Raw genomic sequence first — 27881 nt, forward strand, 5'->3', positions numbered from 1 at the left:
GATTAGTTGCCGGGGCACGGGTGAGTCACCTAAGAGCACGGCCTGCATTCAGATGGCCAACTCGTAACCGGCTGTTCCTGCGCCCGATTCCCAGCTGTTTTGCGCTCTCTCCGGGAGAGCGGGCGAGCGAGAGAGGGTTCGGAGCGCTCTCAGCCGTTTACATTTCATTTATTTCCCATATAAAAGCGCCGCTGCTCCGTGTTTTCGTTGCGTTTTACAAAAATGTCGGAGAAAATATGACAAAAAGACATCGGACAAACCGCCGGGCAGAAAACTCACGGTTTCCAGTGAAAAACTGCTGATACCCTATCGGATTTGCGCGATACACGATATATTCATCCGAAACGGGAGCCAAATCGCCGAAACAACCCAAAAAACGCCAAGCGGAGCGAATACAAGTTGACTTCTGCTGGTAAATACATAGGGAAAAAAGGAGGTTTACCTAGACCACACTGAGAAAAGCACAAGCTCACGTGCTAAATATTTAAAACAAATTGTTCTCGCCCTGCTCGGGCACCCCCAGTCGGTGTGCGTGTGTGTGTGATTGCCAGTGGAAGACGTTGGTTTTTTTTTGAGTGGCAGCTTTGTTATGTGCAATGTACATACATGTGTATATACACTGGCGGCGTTGTTGTTGCTGGCTTTTTAACTGAAGTCGCGCCAAAAGTAATTAAATAATAACAGTTCGCTTGTGTGTAGAGTTCAGTGGGAACGGTGAAAAATCGAACATCAACACGCTCTTAAAAATGCATGTGTTATGTACTCGTCCATGTATGTGTCGGGGCGTGTGAAAGTGTGTGCGTGCGGGTGGCGGCAGCGACGCCGGCAGAGGCAGCGGTTGCAGTTGCCAGCACGCATCGAAGAAGAGGAAGAATAAGTTATAGAACGGCTGGCGGGGGATGGGGCGGGGGAGGCGCAGAAGGGGAAACCAAAAGCAACAAACTCCAACTCCTGCCCCCCGCACTCATGCCGCCCACCCCGCTCCGCGTGTGTGTGGGTGCTTGCATTTGCATGGCATTTCTGGCATGCAACTCTCTGTGTGTGTGCGTGTGTATTTATGGAAGTTGGTGGTCCTGGGCGTGCGAAAGGGAGGCAAGATCGGGGGCCTCTATTTATTATTATCCAAGTTCCCAAAAAGATACAAAATTCGATTTGGGGTAAATTGTTTTACACGGTTTTGCACGGTTTTAGCATTCGATTTTCTAGGCTTAGGATCCAAGATAGGAGTTAAAGACGGAACTTGGAAATAGTCAGGTTCCCAAAAAACATCATCCACGATTTTTCATTCTTTACTAAGAATGATAGGGGGATAATAAGAGCACTAACCATCGGATGTTTTGGTCTATGGAAAGGGTAAACCACTCTCACGCAAGGGGTCCATTTTAGGTCTATAGTTTTAGATAAATATAATAAAGAAACTATGGTAATTAAGGGGAAAAGGGGTGTAAAATCAGTTGGAAAATCCAACATGAACATATCTTCAAAATGGCAAAAAAAAGTATTGGAATAAAGCACACGGTGAGACTATTCCCATAAGTCAGCATGGAAATCTAAGCGAACCGTCGAGTTTGTCATTATTTTGAGACACTATCTTGTCCACAAAGTTGGATAACCGCCAGCTACTTGATAGCTCGTCTCCAGAAGTATTCAGATTAGATAAGTGACCTTCCCCTCCCACTTGTCGCCCCTGGATGAAGGCTGATAATTGTCTGTCATAATGAGGAGTTTCCTATCAATGGGCTTGTGACGTAGCCGAAAATTGACTGCCGACCATCAGCATGACAATCCATCAGTTTTCTGTGTATCTTGCCGGCCATTTCCTAACCCATTTACATGGCCAGTGAGTGATTAAGTGATTTTTGCTGCACTTCTGCTTTCGCTCGAATTAATTTACAACAATTTTGCCTTTGCTCGGCCCGTTTTTGGCCGTAAAAACGATGTAAAATTTAATGTGGCATATGGGGCGAGAGACAATGTTGCTGGCTCGTTATTGTTATTATTTTCGCTTACACGTGGGAAACGGAAATTGGCGAGAGAAACAAAGCTGCCGCCGTTTCACTTTCGCCTCTGCACTCTCCACCTGCCCCCTCCAGAGTTGCTGAAAAATTACAAATAACTGGGGGACGCAGTCCGGGAACCCTTAAGAACCGCTGCCAGCGCCGTGTTTTTACACAATTAATTTCACGTAATTAAACCTCTGCGACGCTTACGACTCTAATGTCCGATCTCCTCCCTTTCCCCCTAATGTTTCATTTTTTTCCCCCATTTCCCTCATCGGTTCCACCTCCAATTGTTGCCTTACAAGTTCCGCTTCCAATTGGATTACGACCATAACTTGTCTGCGGGCCAAATACCGATTAGAATCGGCCAAGATACGGAACTCCGCGGGTCGCCTACAAGTTCTGATCGACGACTAAATACCCTTCTATGACTCGTCTCTGAAGTCTTTTGGAAGACTACCTAAGAATTGTGTTTAAGTCGATTCCTCAAAGTCCAATTTTAATGCTTTAGCTCAAGCGAAACAATAGTTTGAAAGATACAGTCTGTATTCCTCAAGCAAATCATGTACCTAAAATGTACCAAGATAAAAATTTCTCGCGAAATCGTAAAGAATCATGACAGAGCTCTTGTTTCCGGGCCAACAACCCCAGCTAACCCCTTAGGAAGTACAAATTACAATAACAAATTATAATTCTTGTACAAATGGTACATGTTCACTTCCTTTTCGAGGTACAAGCGTGCATTTCTATAGGAAAAAGCAGGTACACTTACACGATATCCATAAGAAGTGGCAGGTACTCGTACATTCATTTGAATTTTTTATTACCAAAGATCGGTACTTTCCCCACCATGACTCGAGCGATTCGAAGGGCAGGGAAGACGAATACAAACCGCTTAAGGGTAATGGCTATAGCGATATCTCATTAGATGCCCCACGACTGTTTTACGATGATTGCGACCGAGCAAACACCAATTGCTGGACAAAGGCAATCGATGACTTCGATGCGAAATTACCACGGAACGACGGAAGGGAGGGGAAGATGGGGAAACCAAGAGGGGAGTCCGCATCGCCCATTAACCCCCGCCTCTCCAATATTGTCACTGGCCATTGACATGCCATTCAACCCAGCCCTTTCCACGCGACTTTTCCCTTTCTTCTGGCAACTATCAGCCACAACTTATTGGCATTTTCGCATTAAAAGTTTCCCAGTCTGTTTTTCTACTTTTCTACTTTCCAGTTTTCCCTCTGTTCTGTTTTTCAGTTTTTCAGTGCCCACTGACATCGTTATCAAAAGAGCTGCTTGCTCTCGGTTTAAGGTTCGTATTGTTGATGTGGCTGTTTCAGGGGATCTTAAACATGCAAAAATAGTAACTCGGTTGGTTTTACATCGTGTTCTACCTAGTGTTATTAGGCTTTGGCCATATTTGTTTTTATTTTTCTCAGTCTTGGAGCTTGCTTCGTACCCCTTTTACCTTTGGCTATGGACTTCAGTTTCTGGTCTTCTAAGCGGTGTATTAGGTGTATTTGCATTTGTTGTTTTGTTTGCTTTTTGTTTTTGGTGTTCGTGTTTCTGTGGCTGTGAGTGCTTTATTTTCAAGGCAACAAAACGATGACTTCATCTGCTCTGCCCACGGTTGTTGTTGCTGCGCAGAGTGTGTGCGTGCGCTGGTGTGGGCATACCCCTTACAGAGGGTATTTGTAGTTTCGGACCTAGCCACGCTCCAGAGAAAGCACTTCCGACCCTCGAGCCGACCAATTAGCCCACAAACGGCGGTGGCAAATACCAATTACGAGATATGAAGAAAGCTGAATACATTTATATTCTAGTCATTTTCCCAGAGCCACTTTGGTTGTTTTCGGAAAGGAAACTCCACTATTGCTCTACGAGATGTAGCAATATAATATAGTACTAACACTTTGTCAACTTGCGAAAAAGTTCTTAACGGAATCTAATTGGCGAAGCGGACTTCCCCATTCTGCCGCATGCCACAACTGGCGATTTCCAGGGTATTCGCTTGCTCGGTAATCAACGCGAATTCGATTGCCCCGAGGCGTGGATGATAATGATGAGGAAGTGTTGGCCTTGCTGGCCTGTGTGGCCGATGTGTGTCGCTGCCACTTCATCATCGCTACCGCTATCAGCCACACGCCGAAGACATTGTTGCAGTGCAGCCAATACGCAAAGTGTTGGGTAATCGCCAGCCCGGCCGACATGGCCAGGGCATCATGTTCACCACCATCATCACCGCCAGACTGTCTGTCAACGGTTGGCTGACCGCCTTCAATAACTACACTGGGGAGAAGTGCCCAGCTTCACTTTCTGAAACACTCGGTTCTGAGTGATGAAGTTTACGCTCCTAGAAAATAGTAAACATTCGATTTGAATGGTCACATGGCCTTAAATAGGAAATCCCACTGTAACTTGGACTCCAGATGTGGGTGTCATAAGTATTTCTCCTGGTGCATTGGCGACCACGAACTTTGCGACAGCGAATTGATTATTTGGTGCCCTTCCCTGACGCCCTTCCACCACCGCCTTCTGCTCCTCCCTTCTCCGCTGTCTTTCCCACTCGCTGCTTTGTTTTATTATTCATGTCCAGCCCGGAAATGTTTCGTTTTCCAGTCGCACTCTCCAGACCAACCCCAACACTATAAAATATACGGGGGACCCCGGACCCCAGACCATGTAGACCATACCCTCACCCACTTTCGGCCACTTCCCCAGTTCCCTATTGGGGTCAGCAAACAAAACTCGCAGCCGTTGTTTGCTTTGTTCTATATGTGTGAGTGCTCTCCGGAGAGGTTTTGACCAAGTTTTGTTGGCCGGTCGGGAACAGGTTGTGCGGATCTCCGTCGCCAAAAGTAGAAAAAGCCAGCAACTGCAGATAGTCTTTGGCTCTGCGAGTTCCCGTGGATTTTCGTACGATTTATTTCGGATTACCGTGTAGATGCTAGTGTGAGATATAGCATTTGGATGTGCCTGAACTATGCTGGCGCTGATCTCAAGACGCGAACAGAGGTCAGCGAAGCACTAGACACTGTCTGAGGAGCAGACCACTCGTGCTGAGATTAGTCATCCTTAGGTATCCACGCACTGCTTGCCCTATCAAGCGAACTAAGTTGGCACATGTGACTAATCCCAGTCAGTTGTGTTGAATTCAACTGGTGGGAATGCCAGGCTTAGGGATGGAGATCCTACATCCGAAGCTTTCTTCATATATTATTCAATTATCCTTGAGAAGATTGACAAGAAACGGCTCTAGAGGATACAAGAAACAAGGTAGCTTTCTAACACGAAATGATTTATAATCCAAGGAAGGGAATACTAACGTAAAAAATTTAGGTGGACTGGTGCAATACATCGATCTCTGAGAATTGGGACATTCGCTGGCAGCTGCAGCAGTTCACAGGGCTCCCAACTGTGTTGCAATACCGATGAATAATTAATTAATGAACTGGCCTAGCTAATTGCATGCGATTTTCCTCCCTTTCAATAAGGCTCTACGTGGCTGTTACAAAGCCACGGGTTGTTTCAGCCCTTCGACTAGTTCAAAGTTTGTGGAACTGTCTTAAAAATGTTACTTCTTTCATTTTTCAGCAGCTGCCCAAACAATGCAACAATGTGACCGGCGGCAGCAGCAGCAGCAACTGTGCCAGGAGCAACACACGCGGAAATCCGGCGGCAGCAACAGCAACACATAGTCCAAACGCAATACTACAAAAATTAACAACTAATACTTATGCGGCAGCAACGACAACGGATCAGCGGGCAGCTCAAACTTGTTAAACGAAGGAATTTTGAATTAATCTTGCTTTGGCGAGGACAACAACCGCTGGAAAACCGTCTATTCGCGACACGAACCACAAAGCACAACCGTTTCGGAAAGGGCAGCGCAATAACCAAACCACCCACGAAAATTAAACAAAACTAAAATATTCATAAACTAAAAAAGGAAATCCCCAAACTTGTTCAGAAAAACACTGAAAAAGAGGAGTTTTTGCACCGAGCGCAGACAGGAACCCTGGGGCATAGTCAGCGAATACACCAACCCACTGGGCTCCTGGCAATTGGCGAGGAGGTGCTCCCAAGGAGTAGCTCAAGGATCAGGCTGAGGAGAGCGACTGAGACTGAAAGGCAGGCAGCGAGGCAGCACAAGCAGGATCATCCGGATCGGCGGAATGCCCAGCACAGCGGGCAGTGCGGCGGGCGTTGGGATGGGCGCTCTGATCAATAGTGCCGGCAGCAGCGCCAGCAGCGTCATGGGCATCGGTCTGGGCGGAGCAGCTGCACCAGGAGCCCCTGGACCAGCACCCGGTGCCGGAGCAGAGGCCTCCGCTGGCACTTTGATAGCCCAGAGCACGGCGGGCACGAGCGCCGCCAGCAGCGGCACGATCACCTGGGACAACAACGGAACCCTGCGGTCGATCAATCCCGGCGACTGGTCCATCGAACAGTGCCTCGGATGGCAGCAGCCACATCACCTGTACTTTCAGCTCGGCTGGGCCTTCCTCTTCCTGGCCTTCCTGGCCCCCCACGGCCCCTACGGCTCGCTGTGGATGCGGGCCATGCTGCTCATCGGTTGCCTGATGATGGGCATGCACGGCTATCTGGTGGCCTGCACGCCGGACGTGGTCCTATGGTCGGGCATGGGGCTGTTTGTCAACTTCGTCTATCTGGTCGTCGTGCTGTGCCGGCTGAGGCCCGTGAGGTTCGAGCAGGAGATCGAGGCGGTAAGTCATACCCACCTGAGTGCTACAAACTATCTATATAAGAGAGAATCGTTTTATACGGAGGTGCCACAGAAATCTCTTCCAACCAATCACGGTTGTTTTAGTCTATTGATTTACGTAAGAAACATAAGGGATCGTGGGTAGAAGGTTAATATTACAAACCTTAAAACCTTAGCGTTTTTTTGTATTATACGTACTGTTTTGAAATAGTGCCAAAGTCCGAAGCTCGGCTGCAATAAAGTCTATCAGCCGAAAAGTAGACAGCCCAATCAACACCACCCAATGGTGGAAAATTGATTTCATGTCAGCAAAATGACCCACTGTGAATCGAACTGGGGAACCCCAAGAAAAACCACAATTTCAATTTTACACATCGACCTTGCTTAGATACTTGTATTGATTTCATGTATTTGCTTTTATTTTTTGTTTGGTTTTTGAATTTTTTGGTTTTTTGTTTGTTTTCTTTTGTTGTTTTCCTTTTGTTTAATTATAAATTACATTCACTAAACATGCGCACTTAAAGCAGAGAAAGGCACAGTTTTCGATGGATTAATAAATAACAGAAGATATTAATGGATTTGCGTGCTCTCGCTCGAGAAAAAAAACCGTATAATTATTTATCAATAGGCTATTAATTAATAACTCCGTGTAAATTATTGGCTATCGACTATGGGCTAAATGTGCTGTGGTTCGCGCGGGGCCTGTGGGTGGCTGGGTGCTTGGGGTGGTGTGTGGGGCGGGCTGAGTTTATCACAGGAAATCAGATTGAAAGGCCGCAGAAAACGAGGCGTCCTCGGGAGAAAATAATATTTTTAATGCGTGGGGCGGAGGAGGGCGTCCAAGGATCAATGGTTCAATGAGCAGTAAACAAATTTGAGACAATTATCGAACATGGAAATACAGTGGTTGATGTGTGATGCGTGGTATGGGGGTGGCTATCCTAATCTATAAATTCTTCTCCGCTCCGATCGCCCTGCCTTAGCTGAGGCGTATTTTCGATGCCAGAAAATACAGCTGCAGGCAGGTGGTCAGCATGACCGTCATGTTGCCGATGGCGATGGTCATGTGGATGCGCCGGAAGCCCTTGTGGATGCGCTGGTAGTGCGGGCAGTCGACGAGGTCGCCCTGGACGAGGCTGCCCACCTCCTGGCCGCTGCCGATCGCGTCCTCGATCCTGTACTTCTCGTGCATCAGCTGCAGCATGGGTGGCACCAGGTACAGCCGCACCACCACCTCGATGCCCGCCGCCAGGGCCAGCGATCCCATCTGGATGCCGGCCGACGTCGTCCAGCCGCTCAGGAAGTACTTGGCGTACACCACCAGCATCGTCAGGCTGAGCACGGCGTTCAGGGCGAAGTAGCGCGGGAACAGGATCTGCTGGCACTGTCCGAAGACGTGGCGGGGCAGCGAGAAATACAGCGAGAGACCTGCAAGGATGGGGAAAGCAGTGCCCGTTAGTAAGCCGCGTTCCTCTACCAGAAGGGTCTACGAATGTAATTACGATTGACTGATGGTCGACTGATGATCGCTGGTGTGAATAATGTTCTGGATGGGTCTGGACGGATGTTCCCGGAGGATCAGGACAGTCAGGACAGTCCTGCGGTCTAAGTGCACTCACCCGAGACAAATGTCATCCAGATCTGCGACCCAAAGTGGGTGGCAAAGGCCCCCAGGAACACCAAGGCCGCCAAAACGCCGCCCGTGGCCGTTCGCGTCGATGTTGCTGCTGCTGTTGCAGGTGCTGCAGATGCTGCTGTTGCTGTTGCGGTTTCCACTGTTGTCGTTGGGTCGATGAGGTCGCGTCCCACAGTCATCAGCACAAAGGCCAATATGCAAACGGCTATCAAGTGCGCTGGTTGTGTTGTTCGCGTCAGAATTCTGCAATTGAAGCGGAAGAGTTTTCGATAAGTAAATAGTGACCATTGGTGGACTGTCGTTGGGGCTCTAATTTTGTTTAAATATTTGAAAAAACTAGTATAAAATGTATACTTCTTAAAGCATAACAATTGAATGTCTAAGCTTCCTAAATGAACAAGCAACACTCATTTTTAGACTTACAAAACACCGTTAAATCTGTATTTATCGAATTAATCGGAAATTGCGATAATTATATATACATCCGACAAATATTTTCGCTTAGCAGCTCGCTTAAAAAGTAGGAAAGGCCCATAAAATGATTTAAATGGTCGAGAACTCATGGGACTATTGATATGCCCTATATTTTTTCGCCGTGTGGCCTGAGTGATGCTTCTAGCGAATTTATTAACACAATAGAAACGTAATCGGCGGGGGTGCAAATTCCAAAAAGATATAGCCGCCCGATCACAGGGCTTTGATTATGGGTATGGGTAAATGGTATTACGTACCCACGTGGCCTCATGTCCGATTAGATTTGATTTGCGGCGAACTTTTGCACTGATTGCGATCGTGCGAATTCGCCGACCCTTTCTTCCCTCCCTCTCTCCGAGCCTTCCTCTGTCTCTTTCTTTTCGTGTCTACGCATTTGTTGCGTTACTCCCCCCACTCTTTCGTCTGTGATTTTTGCATATCCGTCTGTTACGTTTTTTATGTCTTTTTTGCACGCTTTTTCGTTTTTTGTCGTGCGGCGAATAGAGCCAAAGTGGCGTACGTGCGAAAACGCATGCAACCGAATATTGTATATTTTCGCCGCGCCCCCACTGCTCCCCTCGCTGGGGCTGCTCTCGTGGAGACCAGAACTAAAAGCCAGAAATTGGCAATCTCTGGGCGGTATTCATAGCATAAGAGCGTGTATATTGCAATTTGCACTTGCACTTGGGGCGAATTCGGGCGAATCAGCTGGCGAACAGCTGATAAAACGATCAAATGCGGCAAAGCCAGCTAGGTACAGTTGTGCTCGAAGGAATAAGCCAAGGAATACGTTTAAATTGTACCTACATAAGATCAGGTAAAAGCAAAAAGACTGTTAGAATTTTTTCTTCAATAATTTGATTTATAGTAACTCAGAATAAATTACAATTGTAGAACATAATCATAAATCACTAATCATCGTTAATCTCTCCCGATGGCATTCTTTGCTGAATAGGTTTTACTTTGAGATAAGGTGTTCCCCTTCTGAGCTAGAACTGCGACCTCGAGTGTACGGCTGGAAAAGCTTCGCCAAATGACGTAGGACCCGATCGCACTTTGCTCTCCAGCAGGTGGTGGTGGATCGGTCGGGAGAGCGAGACGGCCAGAGCGGGTGATTCAAGGGGTCTTAGGGAACTCTATTGACTCGCCAACAGTCGTCACGGGGCCCACTGATCGCAAGATAGCGACCGGACCCAGACACACCCCCGCCCGCCCGAGGCTCAACTTATCGCCTGACATTGAGTCAGCTTACGGTCAAGGCATACCTTCGCATATCGTATTTTTAGACGCGCACACTTATCGTAAGTAATACCCCCAGCTGGGAAAAATCCCAGTGAATCACCCCGAAAAAATTGGGCTCTTCTCCAGCTCAGTTTGTGGGGAGTTTCCGAGGGTTATCGGCGGAAAAGCGTGATACTGCCATAGCCCTGAGTTTCGATTCCTCGACATCGTGCGGGTCACGAGTTTGGCGTCTGCTGTCAGGCATTATCAATGTCGCTATCAGGGCAACAAGGGGCAAGAACCAAGTCACAAAATGAAGATCAATGGGTTTGTGGTGCAATTGGGAGTCGGTGACATGTGTTCTATAGTTAAACCACCTAATTCCCGATATTAAATTCGAATTAGTCTTTTATAAGAGGAACGGCTGAAGTTTCCTGGGTTCGCCTTTTGCATAACGGCCTTGCGCCCTAGACAACAGCAGACGGTGGAAAAACTATACGAATGTATTTGCATTTATAGATGCCAATACAGAGGCGTGATCAGCATGATCCACGGCCATGACAATGAGCTGATAAGAGCTGATAACGCCACCTGATGCATTACGGCTTCTTAATGGAGGGGGCGTGCGCTGTGTCGATCGACGACAACTACAGAGTGGAATACAGTGACAAGATGGGATTACCTCTGTACCCGTGTTCCACTATTCCACTGCATTATCATTAGTCCAGCGGCTAATTTTGGGGCATTACTAATGCGCCGTAAAATACAAAACATCTTCTGTCTGCGAGGCGGGACAAGCCAGAATTAATTGGTTTTGCGACTTTGTCGTCCCCAAAAATAATAAAATAGTTGACGTTTCCTGTAATTTTTCTTCGGCATGTGCGGCATGTGTAGGAACAGCAGTAAATGTCATAAATTGACTGCTTATTAGTGGTCATAATGGTCGAAAGACTAACAATCGCTTATTCGGGTGCAGGTTTGCATATGCTTTTGTCAGAAAGGGTTGGAACTTTACTTTACTCTTTGTTCTATGGGTCTAGGCAAAGGTTAGAGTGGAACAAATATATATTAGAGGGCTCCGATATAACAGATCTCGAAAACACCTAGAAAAATTGTGGCCTAATAGATCTCAAATGTACCAGAACATGTAGTATATAGAAAATATCAAAATTTCGAGATTTTTTTGTTATTTACCAAGACAAATAATAACATATCTCCAAACTAGCAAGTCAAACAGCTGTCAATAGGTAAATATTTATATCAGGGAAGTTGGGGAGGTGCTTCTGGGGAAGACTTACGTGTAAAGGCGACTGGCCTGTAGCTGCGCCACCAGGCAGGTGATTCGCTCGGACACCTGTCGCGTCATCTGGGTGCCAATGGCCAGGGCGTCGTCCATCGACGGTTCCATGGAGCTCAGCTTGCGCTGCTGCTGGGCCTTCAAAGCGGCTGCCGTGGCGGCGTTGGTGTCCACCGACTCCTCCTCCTGCAGCTCCATCTCGCGGAGCATCTGCTGCTGCTGCTCCTGCTGCAGTTTCCGAAATCTTGGGCAGAATCGCAGGAGTTCACTTTTCGGTGTGGAGGAGGAGGTACTGCTGCTGCTGGTGGTGCTGGTGCTGCTGCTCACTTTGGGACTGGGAGCGGTCTTCTCTGCCGCTGACGGGGACTCCACGAGGGTCTCGGTGACGCCGCTGTCCTCGCTGTCCTCGCTGTCGCTGCCGGCGTTCGAGGAGGAGTCGCTGCCGCTGCTGCTGCTCAGTTCGAGCTCCTCGAGGAGCTGCTGCTCCCTCTGGAGGTCCTTCCTCTGCCGCTCCTTCCTCTCGCGCTTCTTCAGCGTGTACTTGACACTCTTCACCGCCTTCGAGGGCATTCCGCAGGCCATATAGCGCTCGATCTGCTGCTCGTTGCCTTTCTCCACGATCCCCGAGTTGTGGCACATCTTCGCATTGGTTTCCTAGGACCTCGGCTCCTTCCTTGGGTTGGTAATCCTCGTCCTCGCTCGGCGGCCTCTTTAACTTTGGTCTTTGGCACTCTTCTTTGTCTCGCTTCGCACAGCAAAAAAATTGACTTCGGGCTAGCTTTACTTTCTGTTACAATGTGGGTTTGGAGTCTGGGGACTTCACTGCACCGCGCTGCTCGGGGTTACGTTGGGTCGGGGCTTTGACTTGGATCTGGGAACTGGGGTCTGGTTAATATCTGGGATGGTTATTCGGTTTTTGGTTGCCGGGGGACCAAGTGCGACACGCGGCGCGCTGATTTTGAATGGGAAGTCGGGGCTGCCATTAGGTTTTATATATACCGTCGCCGACGCCAGTTCTTGCGCCGACGTCGCTGCCCGCTCTGCTTCCGCTCTCTTCGGACTCGGACTGGGGCTCGGGTGCGGAGAGCGCTCCACGCTCCACTCTGCACTCTCTTCGCTCTTCGGGAACCACTTCTCGCTCTCTCGATCGGCGGAGCTGATGCAACAGTGGGCCCCATGGCAGTGCGGGCGTCTGGTAATCCAGGACGGGTGCTTTCTTATCCGCAGACTGCACCTAGCTGTACACGAATTTGGGCCTGTAGAACCTATTTTTGACGAGACAAAGTGAACAACAAGTGATTAGATAGGCAGTCTTTCACGCTTTGAGGTCGTAAAGCTCCCAATGCATAGTAATGCATCATATTGGAAGAACAGCCATCTAAACAGTGGAAAATATTGTAGTTTAACTCGAATTTGGTGTAGTAATATTGTAATGCTTCCTGATTTAGTCAGTAAGGATGGTTTAATGTATAATGGTTAAAATACATTTTAACATATTAGAGGAACAGCCATCTAAACAGTGGAAAATATTGTAGTTTAACTCGAATTTGGTGTAGTAATATAGTAATGTTTCCTGAATTAGTCAGTAAGGATGGTTTAATGTATAATGGTTAAAATAAATTTTAACATATTAGAGGAACAGCCATCTAAACAGTGGAAAATATTGTAGTTTAACTCGAATTTGGTGTAGTAATATAGTAATGTTTCCTGTATAAGTCAGTAAGGATGGTTTAATGAATAATGGTTAAAAAAAGATACGATAGTGTGTTCTTTGTGGGAAATGTGATCTAGGTCAGGTCCCCAAATGTACTGTTGGCACCCACTGTGCGACGCACTTGAACCGGGTTGCCCCAGAAGAGCGGGGAATGGCGGGGAATGGGAGGCTGGGCTTTCACGGGTCTCTTGGGAGCATCCCAGGGCTTAAGAGAACCACCGCCCATCACCACCACCCAGCCGCAATTAGCGGCGGCTGTCACGCTGCGATCGTTTGGCATTAGGCCCCTTATAAGCACCTGACAAATGGACGCCACATGTGAATAGTTTTCGGGACAGCCCTCGGTCGCAAAACTTTCCTACACTGTTGCGCCGGGAAAGGGTTGGAATTCTCTGAAATATGCATGTGGTGTAAGTTCCTCAGACACCCAAATATATACTTTGAGTTCCACCGATTCCGGTGTACCAAGCATGAGTCGTCGGATTGCGACCACTGACGTCGGGCGGATCGTTCTTTCTTCGACTTGGAGAAGCTACCAAGCAGATATTCAATATGGGTCTGGGAAATATTGGCCAACCCTTGGGGGAAAAGCTGTAGAGACATCCGATTTTGTCCGAACTCAAGTGTTTGGAAATCCTCTTTTACTCATTTCAACTCCAAGGGAATAACTACGAAACGTTTATTACAAAATATTGTGAGTTACACAGAGGGAACTGCCACCAGTTGATATTGGAACGTCTTCCAGCTGGTCATACACACAATCAGAAAGCATTTATTTATTCGTTTAGTGGCGAAGTGGAAGGAAGCCCACTGCAGAAATATGGCTGAATGCGGGTGAAATAGGCCAGATAGGAAACGCTAGTGATAAGAGTGGCCCGGGTGAGTCACGCAGTGATTCAGTTGAAGCTCGGCGAGGATCAACCGCTGACCAGGGCCGCTCAAGCCCGCCAGAAGCAGACCACTGCTGGCGATCCCGCAGACATCACCCACATAATGCGCAAAAACGAAGCGAAAATACCCCAGGCGGCGAACGTGATGGCGAAAATAGAATAAACAAACTGATTAGTTGATTAAAGGTCGTTGGTTGCGCTGGGCGCAGAGGCTAATCAGGGCCAATCAGCGGACCCTGGCATTATCCCCGATACATCCGCGGACCCCTGGATTCCTGAGAGCCACGGTGAGTGGGCAAGAAATCGAGACCAGTGGCACGATGTCCGTCCGAGTTGGGCGACCAAAAGCGGAATAATGGCGTTGTTTGTATGCATCATAAGGAGGCGGCTGTGGGCCCAAAACGATCGATCGTCTCGATCGGCGGAGATAGCTACGTCCGGCCGAGCAGAACGCGGTCTATGGGATGGGGATTGGGACTGGGACTGGGACTGGGGAGCCGCAATTAGATAATGAGCAGTTTGTGGGCAGGCATCGATCGGCGATCGCCCAGGAGTCGTATATAGAAAGCACTCTCCATGTACATCTTACCGATTCGAGGAATCCCCTTGTCATGTGGCGCACGTTCCGCGAGTTGGCGGCCCCAAAAAAAAGCAGCAGTACTTCTGGTGAATGAATCTCGAAATCAAATCGCAGTCAATCGATCGATCAGTCAGCCGATCAATCAGTCAGTCCATCAAATGGGGGGAAGTGGTCACAGATCAAAGGTTGCTGGGCAAGAACCTTGGGTGATCGGTCAGGCGCTCAACCCTACAGAAAGTATTTAATTACTTCATTTAATGATATGACTTAAAGGTTCTGAGTTATGTAGGTTTCCTCCAGGGCCTGTAATTTAAATTCCTAGCAAAAGCTGCATTCCAATAAGCCCAAATAGATCGATCATTGTGACAATGACTTTTTGGGGCTGCGTGCTAGTAAATCAATCCTTAGATTGGTTAATCATATATGATATACGGGCCGGTGAGTGATATAACGATTAAGTAAAACTATTCATAGACTGTCGACATTAACTGCACCGTAAATTGTTTCTGCACACTCTGTGCAAGATTTATTTACTACAGTTTCGATGATAGATTATAAAAAGCTGGTAATACAGAGTAATTAAAATTACCAAATAGGGCCAAATGAGCGCAAATATTTTAATATATTAATATTTTATTTATTGTTTTATACTTGGTGAACTAGTAACTGTCAAGCTGTTATTATTGTGCGCAGTATTTAAGCAGTATGATACATGAGGCATTTGCATTTCTTGAAGATCGTATTCTTCGCTGGTTATTCGGACCTCGTGGTGGTAGTCTTGACATTCGATTAGAGCTCATAGTTTTCGCTGGTTTCTTTTCCTATGGACGGGATGGTACGTGGGCCAAGTCTGGTTTGTTGTTTCTCGGTTGGCGCTGCGGCAAATTCCACTCGACTTTGCCTCAAGGCGGACGTGCCGGCCGGCTTTCGCGTCTAATGGGCCAGCAAACGGGTGGCTGGCCCAAAGGGGTCTGGTAATTGGAAGGGGAGGCCCCAACAGATCGCGGGACACTCGGCGATCAGCACCAGCTGTCCATCGTGGCAGTGGGCCAACGGAAGGGGGAACGTTGCCACCGCCCCCAGAACCAGCCCCAGAACCAGCCCCAGAACCAGCCCCACTTTCCACACCCACCCACGCGCCTTCGCTCAATCATTGTTCGGGTCGCGGCGCAATCCCTTCACGGGCAAAAGCAAAACACCGGCCACGTGAGCGGCCCGAGCAGATCCGGAGATTCAGGGGTTAGTCTAATGAAACGCCCAACGCCCCTTTCTGGAGTCACATGAGTCACCTAAATCACCTGCAGACCGCTGACAGCTTAATTAGCGCCAAAAGTGACGAAAAACATGAAATCAATTTGGAGAGCAGACAACAAAAATATTTACCACATCTTTGTTTTTCCCAGATCTATCTTGATACCGAGATAATAGCTCTATGAACTGAGATAGTGGGTGTGAGATATGTGTAAAATCAATTTGCAGAGCGGCAAAATATTTACAATGTCTCTGTTTTTCGAAGCTGTATTATCGAGTTTATGTTGGACTTTTGACACAACACCGACTTAGAGACACTGCCTCTTGGAGGATTGATGTAACATCTAACACTATTCCCAGGATGGCGGTGGAAAGAAGTATCCAGGTACTGTAGTTAGGTTTCAGGAATGGTATTTCACCACAGCTCCGACTGGTTGGCCACTGATAAGCGACTGCACAGTGCCGGAGGGGAGCCGCGGAAAACTCCCTGCAGTTGAGCTCCTGTTATCAGTTATCAGTTCAAGTTGGTTGTTGACGGCAGGCGATTTTGTTTACGAGCTCCATCGCCACCCGGCGCCGTCGTGCGCAGCGATCGACACTTGCAGTACCGTCTAAAGCTACTATGTGGCCCACTGTTGCCGACCGGCCTCTCTCTGGAAGCCCCAAGAGAACCTCTCTTCGGCGGCTCACCGCGGGGCAGAGGCAACGGGTTCAACGGCTCTCGGGCTCGCTCTCTCCGTGATCCGCCCGGGGATCGTTTGGGCAGGTCAGTTAAGAGCAAGTAAGAGGCGGAGAAAGCTGAAGAGGCCGAGCAAGGAGATAATCAGACCGATCAGCGGTAATTGGGCCGCTAAGGGTCTCCCACAACGGCCGATCGTCATCTGAGGGATGCACCTGGAGAGTTCTTCGCATCTAGGGGATTGCCCTTGGGAGAGTCTTCGCCTTCTCAATTCTTCTTGTTTTTACTAGGTGAATGGTGATGGTGATAAGGTCCTAAGTAAGTGCTATCCCAAGCACAGTGCCAAGGTATTTATGGATGTTTGCTTGCAGTCAGTATGACATCAACATTTAGCCGGGTCCTTGGTCAACCTTCTGGGCAACCCCTGATAAATGAAGGTATCAGCCCATTAAAAGGGCAATTCATCATCATCAGAAAGGGTGTTCCTGGGCCTGCTCGATTGGTTCATGACCTGAGGCCAGTGCCTCTTTGCTGGCCAACCAAGTACATTAATCTGGCGCGCTCGGATCCAGAGTAGAGCACTATCTCTGGCCGGCGATCGCCCGCCATTGCTTTGCTTCGGTTTTGATACGCGCAAACTCTTGGAATTCTGGCGCTTTCATTGATTTCAATTCGCAAATTGCGAGCGGCACAGCGGAACTGCGCTTTGTTTCCCACAGCAAAGGAACAACGACCCATCCCCGCTCCGAGTGCCCTGGTTCCCACTCGATGGCAGTCCATCATGTGCGTAGCTGTCCAGCCGGCGGCTCATCACCGTCCAGAGCCCGCCAATCTGCGGTATCTGCAGCTCTACACAGAGACCAATTTGCTGCATCACACGAGGGCAGAACGATCTCAAAACTGGATGGAACTATTGCGTTCTAGGTATGATATTCTTTGTGATGGCACTCCAAATGGAATTCCGAAAAACTTGGCAAGAGTAGTTATTGTTGAAATATTCCTCTTTTCACTTTCTAGTGAAGTGAATCTATTATAATCAGTGTTATTAGCCGGTCCACTAGTGATTTTAATACTCTCGAGTAGTGCGAATTGCTTATCTATATTATGATATTAAACTATATGCCGGCCCCAGTGATTTCTTTCGAGGATGTTTTTCTCCGTGTATCCGTGACTGTGCCTGAGACTCTTTCTTCCCACTGCCTCTGTGGATTTCGGTTTTATTGTAATGCTTTTTAAGGCTCTCTGAGCTGCGCCTGGTGGCTCAGTGGTTTAGTGGCTCTGTGCCTCTGTGCCTCTGTGGAGAGTGGCCTACGTGACTCGGGAATCCGCGGCAATGTCCGACGAGCGACTGGCGACCGACGACTGTTGCAAATCGAAACGATTCGCTGGATCCGCTGGATCCGCCACCGAAACCTGCCCCGGATCGCAATTTGTCCGCCGCCCGGCAAACCTCTTGATTATGTTATTTATTTATTTAGCCATGCTCGTTAATGTTTAATGTTATGGCCGCGCGTCACCTCAGTCACAAAAAGCGACAATATATGCACAAAAAATCAATCGAAACCGAACCTCGTTCGCAATAATAAGGAGTCCTTTGTGTTAGGTCGACGGCGCAAGACCCTGAGTAAAGTATAACTAATGGCTTACAGCTGATTTTTTGACTCATGTATTGAGGAACCAAAATGTAGCGGAGCACAAATAAAAATATACATATGTATGGCCTTTTCCTTTGCAACTAGACAGTCTTGTAGGAAACAGGTGTTTGGCTTTTAAGCGAACATGTATACCTTTTAGTCAGGGTAGCGGAACACCGAAAACTGTCGCCGTTTCACGTTGCTCGTGTGCAATGCGATCGCCTCTGTGTTGCCGTTGTGAGTGCTGCTGCTGTTGCTACTGCCCCGTCCCATGGGCGCCCCCGCGGAGCTGGGAGGGATCGGGGGCTGTTGGCCGCTCGGCTGGCCCGTCTAACGGCTGCGTCAGCAAGCCACACAATATTTTGCATGGCAACAGCTGTGCCCCGCTGTTACTCTGGCTACTGACACCACGGGTCTTATATTTTGGCCATGTGATCGCTGTCTTGGCTTTTTGGCTCGCCACGGGGTGGAGAGCGGGCGGGTGGCCCGCCGAAAAACTAGTCACAGCATAATCAATGTGGCCTCAGGCCCGAAGCTCATCCATGAGCAAATGGGAATAGGTGAACAGGTGGGAAAAGGGGGCGTGCTCTTGTTATACTGGACGCCTTGCCATCAGTTAACACTCTCGGTCAGCGATAATATTTGCCCATTCCAGTTGCCCATGTGTTTGCCCAGCGTTTGGTGTAACATCTGCCTGACAACAGAGATTGTCAGCCGGCGGACCTCCATGGGAGTCTTTTGGCCAGCAGGCTCGGGATTTCCGATACTCCGGTGTATCGTCTATTACCCATCCAATCTGTCGCATAGGCCACACAGACTTGTAAATTACCCACGATCAAGCTTGGCATTTGATGTTTCCATCACCTGGAACCCGCGACTATTTGGATGGAAAGTTTTCAGCGCAAGGAAGGTACACGCACGAATGAGAATCTAACAGAATAAACAATATTTTCTTAGTACTTATGGGGTAAACGATCGATATTCTTTTTTGCGGCTTTGGATTAGCTTGCACTTGTCGTTAAATATTTATGTGGTTCCCCTGGAAGGGCGGACAGTAAATATCAAAGGGAAATGCGGCAGAAGGAAACGCTAAAAAATAAGTCATTGTTTTAAGGCGCCAAATAAAACGCAGATAAATATGTTCAATTGATCTGTAGCTGTCACAATAATCATTCACTTGTTGATCTCACTTGCAGGTGTACCTGGCCCTCTTCCAGCCCCTGCACGTGACTCGCCACCAGTTCAAGAAGGTGCTCAACTGCATGAAGGTGATACGCGCCCTGAAATACCAGGAGGTCTACGCCCAGGAGAAGGTCACCAAGGTCGACAGCCTGTCGCTGGTGCTGAGTGGCAAGTGAGTGCTTCCCGGGAGATTCATTTCCGCATTTCGGATGATGGATGCACGTATACCATCCTACTTTTCAGATTGGTGGTGTCGCAGCATCAGCGAGCCCTGCACATCGTGTTTCCACATCAGTTCCTAGACTCGCCGGAATGGTTTGGCGTCTCGACCGATGACTATTTTCAGGTGGGTCGCTCCTGCGCGCCAACGATCCACCAGTTTATTAACGATCGAATACTTTGCTTATGGACAGGTCTCCATTATGGCCATGGAGGAGTCGCGGGTGCTGATCTGGCATCGCGACAAGCTCAAACTGTCAATTATGGCCGAGCCCTTCTTGCAGACGGTCTTCGATCACATTCTCGGCCGGGATGTGGTCAAGAAGCTGATGCAGGTGACCCAGGTGCGTGGATGTGCTCTCAGCTCTTCTCGCTGTCTGCTTCACCAGTCACAGAGTAGTTGTCACTTTGCATTAACCTGCTTACCACGTTTTCATCGCCAGGTGAGCGAATCAATAGCCAGCAATGGCTTCCTGCCCTCGGGTGGCTATGCAGAGGATGCGGAGGACAAGCCCATGTTGATACTCAAGAAGAGTGTGGATGTGGGCCACGGACTGACGGCCCTGATCAACCGGCAGCTACAGGGTGAGTGCGGCGTCCTCGACCCCTGACCCAGTCTACTCCCTCAGCAGTCTGTTCACTGTCCACCTAATCTTGCACAGCGGCGGTTAGCACAGTAGTGACAGCCCAAGCCCAAGCGTTTGTTGAATAATGATAATCCTTATTGAAAAGATGAAGTGTTCCCTTAGAACCTCGACGACGTTTAATCATTATATATTACTGATAATTGCGAATATTTATTTATTTGCAAATGGTTAAATAGCAATCGTTTGCAATAGGGGCCTTTATAGTCGGAGTTGTACCATATGAAGGGCGCTTTTCAAAATACATTCGCTGTACTCTTGCTTTGACCGCTGCTGTGGCTAGCCTTTCCCCACGCTTTCATTAACTTTCTTGATGTTTGGGGTTCTTGATTTCTTCACCTTCGACCCTTTGTGCCTCTCTCCCCCGTGTCTCTATGTGTATCTCTGTTTGCACGCTTTCTGCATGGCCTAAAGACCTAACTTCAACCCGCAATATAGTTTGATTTGTAATTATTTTCTGCTGTAGTATAATTTTATTTGTGTATTTTCTGTGCATTTTTGATTTTTTGTTTTGTTTTCTTTTTACCTGTTCTACGGCAAAACTCTAATTTTAGAAGAGCATGTTCCTTTACTCGGTCGCACGTACAAACAACAACAACTACTGCAACAACAACTAGAACAACAACAGCCCGTACAAGAAGCAACAACCAGCGCCAACAACATCGTGCAAAGTGCAATCTGAAATAATGCAACCGCCCCGCTGCTGCTGCTGTCCAACTTGCCACGAACAGAAATCAGATCACTCCTCCGTCCCTTCACCTCCGACCTGCACAACAACAACAAGAACAACAACAACAACACCAACCACAAAAGCAAACAATCATCAGTCAGTCATCAATCACATGCAGCAGCTACGGCAACCACAACAGCAACATGAACAGCAACATCACGATCATCAGAAGAATCTGGAATCTATCCATCTGAATCCTCATCTTGAATCCAATCATACATATATAACCATCTCATACCTAGCATAGCAACTAGCACTAGCTAAACAAACATCTAACACATCTAATCGTTCTAATAGCCAACTCTGTATCACCCCCGAAGCCCAGCAAGTAGACAGACACTTGAGTTTTTGTGTAAACCCATCGTCTTGGGAAACATAGGCCTTCCACGCCAGCGGAAAGTTCTGAAAATCAGTGATGCCAGGTCAAGGACTATTGACATCCCCATCAAATTCTATTAACAATTCGTTTAGACTAAACTTACGTGAGCTACTAAAAATATTTGACTAACTATAAATACTAAATGTAGGAGGAACCCAATAAGTTGTAGTTTGCTTTGTAATTCAACCTGGCAACCCTGTTTAGCTATTGTGCATAACACACCGAAACAACTCTATAAACCAGCATTTTTCTGCTTATTAAAAAGATTTTGTATGCCACAAAAAATCCACAAGCGAAAAAAAGTAGGAAACATGGCAACACTGTTTGAAAATATTCATTATCCTTAGCAAAAAACTATCGTTAGCTGTAGTCAAACCAGTTGTAAAAATTGTAATTTATTTTGACTGATCATGGTTGTAGTTGAGTTGTAGTCAGACAAGACACTTGATTGCTCATGAATTAGTTTCGTTTTGAGTGGGCTTGGGCTTTTGAATTGAACGCGACCAGACAGCCAACCAAGGTCTAAACTTTAAAATAATTGATTGTGGTTTTGAATTGGAATTGGAAGTAGTATTATTTGATATGTCATAGAAATGATTTTTATAAAAGTGATTGAAGATGAGCTGGAATAAGTTTGGTTTTATTATATGAGGACAATTTAGGGATGTTTTGATCAAAGAAAACAGCAATATTTTGGCATTTATTATTATTAACAGTTATAATTTAGTCACAAACTCGCATAAAAAACAAAATACGAATAGAAAGTTATAATATTTACTAGTTCTTTGACACGCTTGCGATCTTAGCAAATAACATGCAAACTGGTTTGATCAACAGTTCTTCAGTTTCAATTACCGATTCCAGATCTCAAGATCTCAAGATCGATCGGTCTAGCGACAGGTGATAAATGAACTTTTCCGCTGGCCCAAGAGTTTTCATCGCTTTATTTGATTAAATTGATTTGGTACCGCTTGGCATTTAATGGAAAGTTACTGTGCTGGCACATCCACCAAGTCTCCATACGTTCCATTAACACATTATTATTTTTGTATTCCCATATGCAAGGGTTTTTTCGTTGATTTGTTGATTGATTTGCATACAAATTGAGCTCGAAGAAAGCGTGAAAACTAATTAGAATTAATATCGAATAATATTGGATAATGTTAAGCACTACATAGCCTAAGTTGTTGTACATACGCTACATAATATAAATATACTTGCTGTACATAACCCCGATGACCGTATATCCAAGAACCCCTCCATCCCAGACGCCCCCAAGAAAGTGTAATAACCGAAAAGGAATCATTGTGAATGTAAACAAGCCAAAAACGAAAGCTAATAAAAAGCACTATAATATCAAGATGCAGTATTGGAGATTAATCCACTAATCGATCCGGCGGCGAGTTTGTTTTCAAGAGCGTCGTTGGCACAGGCACGCGCTCGGCCATTTGACATCATTAATGGCATTGATATGTTTTTTATTCTAATTCGCCAACAATATTTGCTACTTAATTAAACAATTCGGTTGTTGTCGCCATCGCCGAGTGGCGGCTGCGATCGTCTATCGTCTGAATAGGGCGAAGTTTGTGCGGGGCAGGCATTCATCGGTCCGCTGGGCAAACAATCATGACAAACGGAAAGCAAAACAGCAGCATGCCCATAAGCTGACACACAAAGTGCATCCGACAACAGCACGCCTGTGCCACGCCCACCTGCCACATCGTTTCCGCCCCTCTATAGTGTCTATCTGATGGTGTTGTATGGAAAAGAGAATCGAATTGCATTGGAGACGTAACTGTTGAACAAAAAACCAAACACTTGTAGTAGATCCTCTGAGCTCAAGGAACTCAGTTTCATTTTCAATGTATTCCATGTTCTTAATGAATTCACATCTTATGGTTATTTGTATCACTTCATTCTGCTATCACCGGCGATCGGCACGCGAAAGTAAACTTAGGACCTAAAATACTTGCTATTTGATTAGAGGTTCTGGAAATAGCGCTCGGTTCTAAGTAGATGACGAGCTCTGCCTAGTTCTATTTCCAGAATAGTAAACACCCTGGTGCATATAAATATATTGCCTGATTTCTCACCCGCCCCCTGTATCGCTAACCACGTTCTTCTACTGATTTTTCACCTCAACAACAACCAGTTTCTATCTATGTATGTTTGATTTGTGATGAAATTTATGTATTTGATTTTCTATTTTTTCGGTGACTATGATTTTGTTGTATGTCTAACGTAAACGTTCCAAACCAAACTCCATCATAAACGTTAATCAACAACAACAAAACTACAACAACAACACCTCCAATCAAAACCAACAACTACCACCACGAAAACAGCCCTGCCCAGGATATCGAAGTATTACGATTGCGGTAAGTTTCAAGTCCTATAGGAAAAGGATCCTAAGTTTCGGGAACCGAAACCTCGAATGCCCTTGCAGACCGATTGCTAAGTATACATTTTGTAGCCTAATTGTCCGGTTAAATGGTCATGATTTTGGGAAAGTAAATCTCTGGGTGTCCAACCGCTGGTCATATATACATGTGCTTTATGCAAAATGTATCAGTTATTAGAGATTTTTGTCCAGAAACTTGAAGATAAAACCACCCTTTACCAGATCATTTTTGTAACTGAGGGTTAAGTCCGATTCACGGAGATTACCATCTGAAATTCCCCCTCTCCCTCTGCAAGGGTCCAGAAACAACAACAGCAGCCCACGCGTATGTATGCTAGCCTGTGTGTGTCCCCGTCTCTTTCTCTGTCTATACAGCTATCTCTCTCTAAGTCGGTGTTCAACTTTCTGTAGTGTGACCGTTTGTGTGCCTGCTTTTAGATTTGTGCATGCGAAACTTTTTAAACTGTAATTTCCATTGTTTCGGATTTGAGTCAAATTTAATGAGCAAAATTTACAAAGTGTTTGGTAAATCCGGGAATTTAAGTCTCCTCCCCTTAGCCTTTCGTTGAATGAAATACCTATAAATGTTTTGTTTTCTTTTCCTTTCCACATCTGTATCTTTCAGCTGGAGATCCCAACTCCTGGCGCCTTGGGAGAATCGATGAGACGGACCACGAAACGGCCGTCTGAGAGGGATCGAGACGAAATGTTTAGACTTGAGTTTTTGAGTATTATTAGATGTATATTTTAGGCAATACTGAGGAACGGCAGTTGCGGAAATCCAACAAAGAGGATCCACGGAGCCCAGATACCATGAGGAGGTTACAACTCGAACACGGGTATTCTTCTCCCGTAGTCGTGGAAGTTAGAAAGGTTATCCTGCTGCATAATTGTATGTGTACATCAAACCAAACAATTATAAAGCCATTTATATAGCCAAAATTATTGTTAAGTGTTGCATTCGGCCTACACAAATCTTAAATGTTTTTCTTTAACAATTAGCCAAAGAGAAGAAACCCCAATGGTATTTAATATGTTTTGAAGCCGCTACGAGAAGAATACCCTCGAAAAGAGAATGAAAATATATATATACACAAATTATATATTAATTAAAACTAGTCTAGTTGCAAATTGTATTACGCTATAACTACGGATTAGACGAATGACAAACCAGACGAGAATTAGAAGGAGAACAACTGAAATGAAGCGTTTATTAATTAAATGGAGAAAAATGTATTTTTTTATTACCCTAAAGATAAGAGATTGTAAACGAAAAGAAATCTTGAGCCCCAATCGTTGAGTGTGCAACATGCAGATATAAATACACGATATGTACATGAATATATATGAGTAGTGGCCGAAAAACATGTTTGTGGCTACTCCCGCTAGAGGCAGCAAGAAGACATTCCATAGGCCATCGTTGATTGAGCCCCCCAAAACCCCAAGCAATCCCTTCCAGTCTTACATACCGTTCCCGCCCAAACTGACCCTCAATCATTAACCACTTGCTGTCACATGATACCGAACCGAAAGTTGGCTAGATCCTGGGTTCAATGGTGCTGTCATACCCGTACATATTTGATGCCCCTGTTCGTATTTATTTGCCTGAATTTATGCAAGTGCATCAATCACACGTTGAACAAAACGAGAGCCGGGAAAACTAATTTTGTTGGACCATGAACATTAGTTAGGTATAAAATAACGCAGCCAGCCGGCAGGAGAACACATATAAACGAGAGTTCCAATTAAATGCGAAATGTTGTACACTGCCAGCTAGCAACCCCCGGCCCGCCCCTGGAGGTTCAGGCTGGCAGTCCGAAACTCCCGACCCACTCATCTGAACCACGGCCACCATGCGTAGAGCAGCAGTTTGGTTTCGCGCCCACAGACCACCCCTGAATTGCAACCCGTGTTAATGTATCGATCCCAACGTTTGTCTCGTGTAGGTTAAGGGTTAGGAATAACAGATCCCGAACAGATCCCCATAGAGCGTACACACAACTGCATACCAACCAAACCAAACCCGAACTAAACCAAAACCAATAGTTCAATGTATTTCGTACCTTTGAGCATAATTAAAAATAAAGTAAAACGGACATGATTTAACACAAGGCGGTGTCACTGAGGAAGGGAAAGGGAGTGTGGTACGGGATCGCCAAAAAGGATCCTGGGCAGCAGAGTGTTTTACTTCTTTTCAGTCATTTTCAGTGGGGTATGTACACGTGTTTGCATAGTCCTTCCTTTTAATACCTGGAAGGAGTCTGAGACAAAACGAGATGCATTTGTACTCGACGGAGCACTGCATCGTGAGAAACGAAAGGGCACAAATGAAGTTAATTAGGCGCTCCGTTGTAGGGATGGCCGACCATCAGGACCACCAAGGTTTCCCGGGCTCTGAGCATTCGGAATATTAAGCTTCAGCCTTGGGTGCTTAACAGTTGGCGAAGCGACTGCAACTAATGCATGCTAGTGGCCGCAGATCCGGACCCAACTTTTGGCCAGCAGCAAGGACAGTGTCCAGTTGGCCAGCTCGCCAGCTCGCCAGCCGCGGGCCAGGCCAAAACTCTCGCAAAGTTGGCCAAACGACATTTTTAATATTTGATGCGGTTTTTTCTACTGTGTGCGAGCCAACGGGTTCGTTTACTATCACTCCGAGGAAAAGTAGGAGAGAGTAGCCCATTTAGTTTGAAATACCATTGGACCAACGTTCTAAGTCTTAAATTAACATGCCAGTCTTAGTGTTTACTATACTTATATTTGTCTTAACTTTTTAAGTATTTGCAGCCTCTTAAGTTCTTAAATAAAACTCTTCTCTGTAATACATTAGAAATAACGCGTGGTAAATTACTTATCTGAGCTAATCTTAATTAATTATAATTATTACTAACTTACCATAACTGGTATGTTCAATGCCCAAAGTTTTGATTTAAATACATTTTATTTACCCGTAGAATTTTGTTTGTTTGCTTTTTTGTTTTTTTTTTTATGTTTTTAATCCAATATGTAGTTTTTTTTAACCATATGCATTTGGATAACCAACATTTTTCTCAGTGCCACGAAGGGCTCCCCGAGGTATTTATGCATGTATTCAAACTGTGAGCCACAACCTTTCGACCCCTCCCAGCTTGCCTCAGATTTCCACCTCCTGAAGGCGACTGCTGTGGGTGCAGAAGAGCCTGTTCCACGAGTTTTCGCTGCGACTTTAATTACGCGTATCACTCCAGACAAGAAGTCGTCAGATGCAGGCTGCGCGGAAAACTGTTGCATACTTAGGGGCGAGGGTTAATTAACTAAGCGGGACTTCAAAGCGAAGTCCTGTGCGCGCGAGTGTATATTGGGACCACAAACAGGTGGACTCAATCCCAGATTAACAGGTCCATGCTTTATTTTTAACTCAGAGCCTGGTCACGTGTCCTGGGGTGTGTAAGTACCACAGTGCGACCCCCCTATGGGGGATACGCGTTTTTTTAAAAAAAGAGAATGTTGTACACATTAGCCTCGTATTGCTATAAGATGTGGGTATTATTATTGTTATCTAAACTTCAATTACTACCATAATAATTTGTCGTGGAGAGCTTTCGCTTATCGCGAGAGGCCTGGACACATGCATGTGCTGCGGTCTTGTTTAATGGAAAATGCGGCAGAATGATTGAGTCCTGAAGTCGGGCCAATATTGACTCATTTCTGCACCGCCCCGCACTATTTGCCCTGGAATTGGATTTTTCCATATTTTTAACGAAGGGCAAATCAAATAAATCGCTTCCTTTTGACGACCGCAGGTGCCTTTTTATTGGATTGTGCAGCGACAATTAAATGCTCAATTTTGTTGACTTAATTCATGGCAGCAGCAACGGCATGTGCAAAATTAATTGCAGGTCCTTTGCTCATTTCGTTTGCTGGCCACATTCTCCTTCCGCTCCACTTGCGCCTGAAGTTGCGGCTCTGTTGCCACCGGAGTTGAGTTGCTGCGGATTTAGGTTAGTCGTTCGCCTTAAATCAGTTAATGTTAATCAGGGTGTCGGTGGTGTTTTCAGGGGCGGGCCGAGAGGGGCGGGGAAGGGGCGGAGCAGGGGCGGAGTGGGGCAGGACCTGTCACTCAGTCAATTGCTTCCGTTTCCGTTTGACGCTTCCCATCCGGCGCAGGATGAGCAAGTGGTCTGGTTATGGCTGCTCCTGGGCTGGCTGTCGGCATTGTTGTCGCTTCGATGGATCTGCTGC

The 27881-nt window shown here is 46.5% G+C and overlaps 2 protein-coding genes across 6 annotated transcripts; one reads left to right on the forward strand and one right to left on the reverse strand.

Moving 5' to 3' along the window:
- Window positions 1-3: 3 nt before the first annotated feature.
- Window positions 4-25774, forward strand: LOC108027556 (blood vessel epicardial substance). Of its 4 annotated transcripts, XM_044093531.2 has the most exons (8): window positions 113-412; window positions 5601-6733; window positions 19305-19462; window positions 19534-19636; window positions 19704-19853; window positions 19953-20094; window positions 23608-23640; window positions 24289-25774. In XM_044093531.2, exons 2-8 carry the CDS (start codon window positions 6182-6184, stop codon window positions 24351-24353), a joined length of 1203 nt encoding a protein of 400 aa, XP_043949466.1. In that variant the 5' UTR covers window positions 113-412; window positions 5601-6181; the 3' UTR covers window positions 24354-25774. The 4 variants fall into 4 exon arrangements, with proteins under 4 accessions (XP_016954510.1, XP_043949466.1, XP_043949465.1 ...); XM_017099021.3 differs by lacking the exons at window positions 113-412; window positions 23608-23640; window positions 24289-25774 and adding exons at window positions 4-20; window positions 20708-22622; XM_044093530.2 differs by lacking the exons at window positions 23608-23640; window positions 24289-25774 and adding an exon at window positions 20708-22622 and having other exon boundaries at window positions 119-412; window positions 5604-6733.
- On the reverse strand, window positions 7092-12332 carry LOC108027555 (transcription factor kayak). 2 transcript variants are annotated; one of them, XM_017099019.3, is made up of 3 exons: window positions 11362-12332; window positions 8352-8611; window positions 7092-8160 (listed from the first exon to the last, which is right to left on the reverse strand). In XM_017099019.3, exons 1-3 carry the CDS (start codon window positions 11997-11999, stop codon window positions 7712-7714), a joined length of 1347 nt encoding a protein of 448 aa, XP_016954508.1. In that variant the 5' UTR covers window positions 12000-12332; the 3' UTR covers window positions 7092-7711. The 2 variants fall into 2 exon arrangements, 1 of the variants encoding a protein (XP_016954508.1); XR_007765970.1 differs by having other exon boundaries at window positions 8016-8160; window positions 8235-8611.
- Window positions 25775-27881: the final 2107 nt, after the last annotated feature.

The sequence above is a fragment of the Drosophila biarmipes genome, chromosome X, assembly GCF_025231255.1.
Source record: "Drosophila biarmipes strain raj3 chromosome X, RU_DBia_V1.1, whole genome shotgun sequence".
Lineage (NCBI taxonomy): Eukaryota > Metazoa > Arthropoda > Insecta > Diptera > Drosophilidae > Drosophila > Drosophila biarmipes.